The 10,087-nt window shown below is 34.6% G+C and overlaps 1 protein-coding gene across 1 annotated transcript; it reads right to left on the reverse strand.

The window, feature by feature from the left end:
- Positions 1 to 2,507: 2,507 nt before the first annotated feature.
- LOC133702417 (protein PAF1 homolog) lies at positions 2,508 to 9,586 on the reverse strand. The gene is given in 14 exon segments (XM_062126769.1): positions 2,508 to 3,101; positions 3,187 to 3,330; positions 3,455 to 3,526; positions 3,611 to 3,679; positions 3,830 to 3,916; positions 4,363 to 4,468; positions 5,189 to 5,308; positions 5,413 to 5,489; positions 5,576 to 5,607; positions 5,610 to 5,755; positions 5,848 to 5,955; positions 6,986 to 7,054; positions 8,343 to 9,187; positions 9,364 to 9,586. Coding segments are annotated over 13 exon segments (1,983 nt in total). The 5' UTR covers positions 9,158 to 9,187; positions 9,364 to 9,586; the 3' UTR covers positions 2,508 to 2,963.
- Positions 9,587 to 10,087: the final 501 nt, after the last annotated feature.

Consider the following 10,087-nt stretch of genomic DNA (forward strand, 5'->3'; position numbering starts at 1 on the left):
GAGTTTTAATCAAGATTTAAATAAGAAATATAATGCAAATTAAAAAAATACATTAAAATTAAAAAAGAAGATTCACAAATTTTTTAAAAGAACAACTAAAAAAATACATTAAAATTAAAAAAAAAGAATTGTACTTAAATTTTTAAAGAAAAAGAAAAAAAGTTCTATACCAAACTCAATTATTCTCGTAGGCGGGCAAAAAACCCCAGCCCATGCATATCTGGATACTTAAAAAGCCTAAAAAGCCGTGCTTGGGTTTTTTTTTTTGGTTTAGAAATAGATAATACGAGATGACATGCCCGCGCGCTGTTGCGGGCTTATAAAATAAATGCATTTGATAGTATTATAATTGTGAACCAGCGCTAGATAAGTAATAAAAACTAAAGGTATGATGGAGCAAATATTTCATGACGGGAAAAAAAGTTGTGTTGGTGATAAAAAATTTAGAGACTGAACAAAATGATTTGTAGTAATCTATAATGTTTTGTGATGAAAGATACAGTGCTTTCGCCACATGATTTAGATTTTCTGTTAATAAAAAGAAAAAAAATTACAAAACTAAATTATCTACCAATTTAATATTAAAAAAAACTAACAAAGATAATTTTGGAAGGAAAAAAACTCATGAGAAAAAACGTTGTAGCAATTAACAATGATTTGTGAGGAAAATTACAGTGTTTTCCCAATAAAATAAAATAAAATAAAAAACCATTTAGAGAAATATTGTAGCAATCCACAGTGTTTTGTGAGAAAAACAACAGCGCTTTCCCCATATGATTTAACTTTATTATAATTATAATTCTTAACCTACTCAATATTAAAAAAGAAATCAACAAAGATAATTTTGGAAAAAATATATGGAAAAACACTACAACAATTTATAGTGTTTTTTTTAAAAAATTATAAAGTTAAATTCTTAATTAGCTCAATATTAAAAAAAAATCGACAGAGATAATTTTAGAAAAAAATAAAAAAAACAACAAAAAAAAGAAAAAAATCATGTTGCAAACACTGTAGCAATTTACAGTGTTTTATGATGAAAGCTACAATGCTTCCCCACGTGATTTATCCTTGTTTGTAATGACTTGTAATTGTAATTCTCAAACAACTCAATATTAAAAAAAAAAATTAACAAGATAATTTGGAAAACATTATAAGAAAAAAAATCATCTAGAGAGTCACTGTAGCAATCTACAATGTTTTGTGAGGAAAGCTACTGTGCTTTCCCCATATGATTAAGCTTTATTACAAAGTTAAATTCTAACCAACTCAATATGAAAAAAAATTGACGAAGATAATTTTGGAAAAAATATTACAAAAAAAAAAAAACACAAAAGAAATTGAAAAAACACAATGTGAGGAAAAACTGTATCAATCCATAGTGTTTTGTGAGGAAAAACTTGTATTTACTTGTAATTACAATTCTTAACCAATTTAATATTTAAAAAATAAAATTGACAAATAATTTTAGATAAAAACATAACAAAACAAAAAAAAAACCATTTGGAAAAACACCACAGCAATCCATAATATTTTAAAGGAAAAAAATTACAAAGCAAAATTTTTAACCAGCTCAATATTAAAAAAATCAAAAAATATAATTTTGAAAAATAAAAAAATAAAATAGAAAAACTATGTGAAAAATACCACAACAATCCATAGTATTTAAAGAAAAAAAATTATAAAGCGAAAATTTTAACCAGCTCAATATTTAAAAATTAAAGTAAAAAAATTTTTGAAAAAAAAATAAATGCAAAAAAAAAAACAGAGAAAAGTTGAAAACAAATGAAAAAAAATTTAAAAAAAAGAAAGAAAAATGCATTATGAATTACTATTTATAATTCACAATAATTTTGGTGCGAGAAGAAAAAATACAAAAAAAATACACTATAAATTACTGTTTGTAATCCACAATAATTTGGTGTGAGGAGAACAATAGTTCTCCCCTGTCATTTAGATTATTATATAATGTTATCCACTTTTAAAAAATTAAATGACATTTCATTACATGTCATTCATAAACCCCAAAAATAGAGGAATCAAGCAATGAGATTGTTGTTCCTCAGTTTTCTTTTCTCGCCTTCTTTTAGCTTCAAGTACAAGGACTTCTTCTCCAGTATAGCAATAAGCTCACCATCCTCTTTGGATGTTTATAATTCTTAATATGGATCACATTTAATACTCTTAAAGGTGATACAACGAGTAGGTTTGTATCCCCTTCAAGGCTGACTTTACACCTTTCAACCCAATGCCACTTTTAACAGTGGATCCACACATCGATTACTATTGTTTTGATGCACTGAATTCCATCTGGACCAGTTAGTTACCTGCCAAGAACATCTATTTTCCAGGCAATCAATTTGAAGATGAAAACTCGAATGCACAACTGTAACTGACACTAATTTTTCAAGAGACCTGCAATTGATTTAAAATTTATTCTTCCAAGGGCGCACAAGATTCTGCATGCAAATGGAATATGGACGCTATCAAAGAAATGCGACAAGTCCTTTGCTAAGAAATTTCATTGATCAAGAATTGTAGAAATGTACAAAATCAAAGAAAGATTAAAGAACCAGATGTGGGTTATTAACTATTTTCCACGCCTATCAACACCTAACCAAGCAAGCGCTTACATTTTTAACAACGAGGAAAAAGGAAACAAAAGCATTTTAATGTTACATGGATCAAAATTGAACACATTAGAGGAAATGAAACTCGGTTTATATGATGTCTAACCTTTTTTACAGCTTCCTTTCTCTATCCCTCTTGATATCAGAAAATCTGTATAAACTAAAACCAACTACAATCTGGGGGGCAAAAAGGAACTTCCAACTGCCGGCACGAATGGCAGGGGTAAATTACTCAGTTTTTCATTGCGAGCATCTGAATACACAATCTCCACCTAGTCACCTGCCAACCCAAATAGGCAAATACAGAAGTTTCACAGCATTTGCATCAAAGGATCACTCAGACATCTCATCTTCAGCTCCACTAGAATGGTGAAGGTCCTCGTCTAGAGCAACCCTCTGTAGTCTTCCAAGGCCATCCTCATCCTCAAACCTTTCCATCCTTGAATTGTTTCCCCTTGAATTTGAAATAGCCTGAAACCATTGTTTAAAAGTAATAGAGGAATAAACAACACAGTTTAAAAAATGAAAATTCGTATGGATGATTCCATATCATTACCCCCAAATCTCTCTGTTCAATTGTAGCAGCAACAGCTCTTTTCCTCACAGTTACTCTTGAGGGTATAGGAAAATGTTCAATCTCGTCACCTGATCTACCCTCCCTGGCTCTCTTCTTTCTTAAACTAATCTTTGTGGGAAGAGGCTGCATCATAAAAATAGTGTAAAGTCACAGTAATCAATGTAAAATGTGTGCACTGAGAAAATGTGTGATGATGATAATGATGATGATGTACACTGAGAGCGAGTGTGAGAGAGAGGGTTGATACCAAATAGCGAGCTTCAGCTTCATCAAATGAAACAAGGAACGTTGAAGGGTCATCGACATCATCCCCCCGTACCTGATTGAGGTGTTATGAAGAAAAGTTGTGTTCAGCAGTTATAAAGAAGCTTGCTAAGTAACATTAACAACCAGAGACACTTACATCCCAATTATACTCGCGAATCCAAGAATATAAGATATCCTCATTTTCATCATACATATCCTTTGACAGCTGTTACCATAACACAACATAAAAATAATGACGACAGTGTAGTATGAAAACAACCATTCATTGGAATTTTGAAACATAAGGAGAAATCCAAAACTTAAGTGCTGATATGCATGTAGAGCATTTGGAATTCTGGATAAAATACAATCTTACCTCATCTGGAGAAGGTACTGTGTATGCCAAAAACTTCTCTGGGTTAACCGGATCTGAACCTGATGCCACACAAGCTTTCATAATAGCCTGTAATAAAATATCAAGAACCCACTCAACAAAATGCATCATTAAGTGTTTACTTTTCAGGACTATCCATGCCAAATTCCATGGGTTAATGATAAGTTATGGTTTAGAACAAAATTTCTAATTTGTTTCCAGACATACACTTTTCATTAACACAAAGAATTTATTGTCTTGCAGTGGTTCACTGCATTCTATTACTCGCTTTTGATTATAGTCCTTCAGCTTTCTATTTCCAAGTTGAATATTTCTTTTGGTGCTTATTTCTCAATTACTGGTCCTAGTCATTAAATGATGCATAAAAATAAACCTGCAAGTATGTTGCCACTTATATTTCTGATTTTCATTTTGCCTACACATTCACCTAATTTATCCGAATAGGCATCACAAATATTCTAATTCGACTCTCATCTGCCTGGCTCCCATGCAATACATCCACTCAAAGAACTTACCCGTGATTCATAGGCATCACGGTCAGATGGATTGAACTTGCTGTAATTTTCTGCATCAGCTGTAGGAGCACCATCAAATGCTACTGTGACAAATTTATCTCCATACCTGGTACAACGTCATAAAGCTGTGAAAGTTAAAGATTTGAAAGTGAAAAATGCTGGAACTTAATTTGGCCAGTCACCAGCAATTCTAATTCTTTTTATTTCAGAAATGACACTCTTGACATTCCACACGTTGTCCTTAATTTATATATTACGAGTGAAAATGCTGGGATGCAATATGATCATCCACTGTTTTACAAGTTCCAAATTTTGGTCGGTCATCAGCAATTCTAATTCTTTACATTTCAGAAATGACACTCCCCTTCCATCCTACACAGTGTCCTTATTTCTATATTGGTTACTCAAAATGCATATGTAGTCAAAAATTTAATTCCTTAATGTTACTGCATCCTTTACTAATAAATAATATTCTTCACAATTGTTAAATAAAAGTGTAAGAGTTGTGGAACGGAGGGGGGTGTAACATAATATTTGAAGCAGAAGAAAGCAATATGTGCTACTATATCATTCTATGCATACATGTATTTATGTGTAACATATGTTTCTAAGAAACACAGAAAAAAATAAAAAAAATTAAGCAGCATAGCTTTTTTCCCTGACCAAGAACGAGGAGGAAAAGAAGGAAATCTACCAGCCAAACTAGCAATCATTGAAGACCTTTACTTCACTCTTACATGGTAAATTAATAGGAAGAGACACTCTGCAAGGAGAGATTCTATTTTCATACTTTGTAGCACAACATAAAAAGCAACAATCACCATACCGATCAAAATCAGGTAGCAGAGGCAGAATCTCGACTGGCTTTAAGTTTTTATTAGTTGCATGCACGGGGGGTAACTTGTTTGAGGCAAACGATGCTTGAATTTCCTTGATTTGTCTCTCCCTGAAAATATTACTAATGCTTTCAGAAAGTAAAGCAAAAGGGTCATATAATTTCTTCTTCTCTTCCAACATTTTCTTCACATAGGCAAGGTAGAAAAAACAAACCTTTTATTGAGATTGTCCAAAAGCTTGCAGCCTCCCTTCATCTCTCTCAGTTCTTTAGCTTGTTTTTCGGTCAGAGACTGAAATTCAAATGTCTCTAATTATGCTACAGCTTTCAGCAATTTGTGAAGCAAATAACAAGCAATGAACTGCATGAAAAGCATACCAGTTTAGCTGACTCCATGCTAAGAGGAGATTATACTGTGTCTTAACTAGCCAAGAAACACCTTTATCTGCTGGCCTTTCTTTTCTTTTTATGCCGTCTCTCTTTACAGGGGTAACTGACTCATCATCATGCAACAATTCCTCATCTTCAGGAGCAAGAAGTGGTCTAACACTAGGAGGACTAACAAAACCAGTAGAAAAAAGGTTGCTCAGGAATGTCATGTTGTATAAATTACCTAGACCCTAAAAAATTAAGCTGTTGAGAGATTATACTTGTATACACTGAGATCAAGAAGGTCAAGAGGTATCCCAAGATCTGGCTCAACATATAGTTGAGGTTTATACATTTTCTCCAAAGATGTGATTGTGTACTTAGTAAATCTGCAAATAAGAACACTGACATTGACTATAATAGTTTCATATAGAAGTACAGCATGATATCCAAGCATATCAACAGAATATTAGGTGACTGGAAATTCTGCAGCATTTTTTTCTCCTTTTTTAGCCAAAGCCTCGATTGAAATCGTTTTGTAAAAAAAATCTGCATGGCAAACTTCATAAAAATCAATCATAAGCTGGTGTATGATGGAATAGAGATCAACTTGATACAAATAAAGTCTTATCTGCTAAACAACATGAGTTCACTGCAGTTACGACATACAAGAATGACAGAAACATGCATGGCCATACTCAATAATCACTAGGTTGTCCATCTATGGAATTCTAAATTCTATTAGCACATCAATGCTTTCTTCAAACATCAGATAGCCATATCCAATACTATAAGATATCAGCATCGTTTCAAGTTTTCCATGTGTGAATTACATGTATATTGCTTGCCTAGAGCATTATATAACTTCGTAAAATTTATTATTTATGCTATCTGTCTCACCAATTTACCAGTCATCTTTTGACATAATTTATCATGTGCATGCTTTAAGCTTCTTCCTGTTCGTACCACCAATTTGCAGGATAAACAGGATCGCAGCATTTTAGGAATCATGCAAACACTGAAGAAATTCAATAGTTATTATATCCTTTCTCAAACACCAATAAACTAGATGCAATGCTTCCTACTGACACCTCTTCAACGAGATTCTTCCTTCTAAATAATTGTGATAGTAACATCAGAATATTTGATGTATGTGTGTTGGGGGGGGGGGGGGGGGGATTAAGAGAAACAGAGGAATGACTGCAATCTAAATTTCATACAAGCCTCATCTAATGTAAATAAACTCACACAAGAGTAGAGTTAAGAAATTAATCCCCTCCCTCAACACTCTCCTTGAGCTGGAACAGGTATCTATCACGTCCACCTTTTGGGAAAGATTCTAGGCATGCCTCAACTTAAACTTTCCTGCTAAATTTCTTAAATGCACATATATAAAACCCTCATGCCACATGCACATACCGATCTTTCTCTCTCTTTAAAGGCATCAGCTTCGGTTGAGCACTCGGATCAGGAAGTTCATTCCGGAATCTTCAAATAGCAAGCAAGCAAAAATAACATCAGTACTGGAAATATGCAAGTAAATTTCAGTTTAAAAGAAGCGAAAACTAGCATGTACAACAAACTTTACTTGCCAGTCATATGGATAGTGTGTCTAGAGTATTAAATAATACACATACTAGAAATCGGTCACAGGATCCAAAAATGAAGAAAAATAAAATATACCCACATGCTGGCATTAGATAACATAGGTTTCCCAATTAGAAAAATGGGATTAAAGGCATAGTAGAACAAGAAAGATGGGCAAAGGAGAAACTTCAAAATTTGCAAGGAGAACCTACCTAATCCACACAACTAAGTTACCAACAGATTCAAGGCTCCCATAGCAAATAGAAGTGGTTTTCAGATGACACCCAATTAATTTTCCTTATTTAATATCTTGAGATATTGGTGTCCCTCTCTGTATACTGGAACACCCATATAGTACAGCATGATATCCAAGCATATCAACAGAATATTAGGATCTTAGATGTCAAGAATGCACAAGAAATTACCAAATCAATAACAGAAAACCTATCACACTAGTAAAATACCCGCTGTCTTGCAAACTTGCAATACAGTTTGTTTACTTTTCAGCAAGTTAGATTATGGTACGCTGCAGCATTTGGTGCTTCTAATATCTTTGAACATTCATTTCATGACTTAATTTAATATAATTCAGTTTTGAGATTCTAAAAGTTCATAAGAAACCCATCACCATTTTCCAGCAAAGTAATCATGGCATTAGTTAATAAAAAAGAAAGCTGACATGTATAATGAAGAAAGAAAACCGTTGATCCTTGGGTTTAAAATCAATGTTGCTGCTGCTAAGTTCCAAAGGGTAGAAACATTATGAAAGACAACAGGAAATAAATATCATAGAAGCAGAGTTTGATGTTGATAAATTGCTGTGATACATCATGCATTGGTGCAAGTCCCAGTAACACCTAATTTACAAGGAAATAAAAAACAAAGTAAAAAAATTCAAGCAGAAACATGAGGCCCCAAAAGACATAACATCAAACCACATTAGTTGATCTACCACAGTTAATAATAGTACTAAAAGTGGTCACTGGAGGGCTAAAGGACCAACAAGTTGAAGATTATTTTCAAGAAGAAGCCCAAGTGTTTCAGTCAATTTCTGTCAAAACAACAATAGCAGGCTGGAGACTTCACTAATAAAAGCAGGCTGAGACACATTGGCAGCTTTTGTTGTTATTCTGATTTTAGGACAAGAAGAATCATTCGTGACTATTTAAACTTAATTCAGCATACTCACTTCAACTTGCACAAGAAGGTCGTTGGCTTCTTCAACCTATTCTCAGCCCTCTCCCCACCCAACAATGGAGTTGCCACCCTATCCCCCAACCGTGAACCAACAATGGAACCATGCCCTTTTTGAGAAGAGATCACGTGGTTCTTTAGCAGAGCAGGGTTCTGAGACTCTTTCAATTGCTGCCTACGGTTCTCCTCCTGCCTTTGCTTCTCAAACTCTCTCTTCTTCCTCAACCTCCTCTCCTCCTCGGTCTCCACCCTTCCTGGGTGCCCATTCGCCTTCTTCACCACCAGAGGAAGCTGCGACTGCTGCTGCTGCTGCTGCTGCCGCTGCTGATGTTTCCCATGATTGGGATGATCATGTTCTCTCTTCTCCTGAGACGCCCCTTTATCTCTTTCAAATGCACTGTCCTTAGGAGGGGGTGGGGGTGGGGAGCTGGGAGGGGGTGGGGGTGGAATTGAAGAGCTAGGAGGAGGAGACGAAGGGGGTGGAGGTGGAGGCTGAATTGGCTGCTGCAATGATTGATGAGAGTAATGTGAAGTGGGATAGTACATATTAGGTGGCGGCGGCGGCGGCGGCGGCTGTTGCTGTAGTGGTGCTGGTGGAGGAGGAGGGGGTCGCTGATAAGGGTATTGTTGGTGAGGAGGCGGGGCGGGGCGGGGCGGCTGAGGGTAATGTTGTGAGTAATTCTGATAGTTTTGAGGTGGTGGGGCCAATTGAGGATTGTAACTTTGAGTATACTGATTTGGTCTTTGCTGTTGTTGTTGCGGTGGTTGTGGCGGTTGCGGTGGTGCGGTGAATGGCCTATAGGAGGCCATTGTTGCTTCTTTTTTTCTTTTTCTTTTTTTCTAAATTCAATTCTTGAAATTCAAATCAAAGTTGTAGAACTAAGTAAGTATCAACTAATTCTCTACCACTACTGCTACTACTAACAGAGTTAATAATCTAAAATTCTCTTGACGACCCAACAAAAACCCTAAATCCCATCGACAGTGAAACAAAAACCGGAGAGAATTGAACTCACCGGGATATCTCAAAATGAATCAATCAATTGAATCTCATCTGCCTGATTTTTGCGAGAGAAGAGAATGAGAGGATTTTACCTTTATATAGAAGAGAGAATGATAGTGATTTTTCAATGCTTTGTTAGTGACTGTATGATTTTTATTTTAAAATGTGTTAAAGTAGTATGTGTGCGTGTTAAAAACCCAAATCACATATTTTCAACAATCTGTATCATGAACTTGAGAATACAAACTCCAAAGTCAAATATATTTTCATTAGATCGGCAACTTCATTTCTTTCGATCCACACTTGTTCATTCTTCGCATGCCAATAGTTGTATATTTTTACTCTATATGTTGCATTGACAGTGTTTAACTATTCATATTTTTTAATCTATGTCTGCAAGAATTTAGGGTTTATCTTCTCCACTTCTAGCATAAGCCATTAAAGCAAAACCAATCTTCTTCTTGGGTGTATCTAATAAACCCTAATTTTTACCTTTCTATATATTACAAACTCCACCACGCATTCTACGCTTCAATGCTCTTCCTTCAATCTATATAAATTCTTTTAAAATATTCTTCTTTAATCGCTATCATATTTTCTCGACTGTTCTTCAATACTGTACACGGTACTTGTGACCTTACGAATAAAGTCTACCAAATAAATTTTTTTTCAAGCTTTGATCCGTGCCTAATGTTGCATAAGGTACTAGATTATTTATCCATGGCTTCGATCGATTC

The sequence above is a fragment of the Populus nigra genome, chromosome 8, assembly GCF_951802175.1.
Source record: "Populus nigra chromosome 8, ddPopNigr1.1, whole genome shotgun sequence".
Lineage (NCBI taxonomy): Eukaryota > Viridiplantae > Streptophyta > Magnoliopsida > Malpighiales > Salicaceae > Populus > Populus nigra.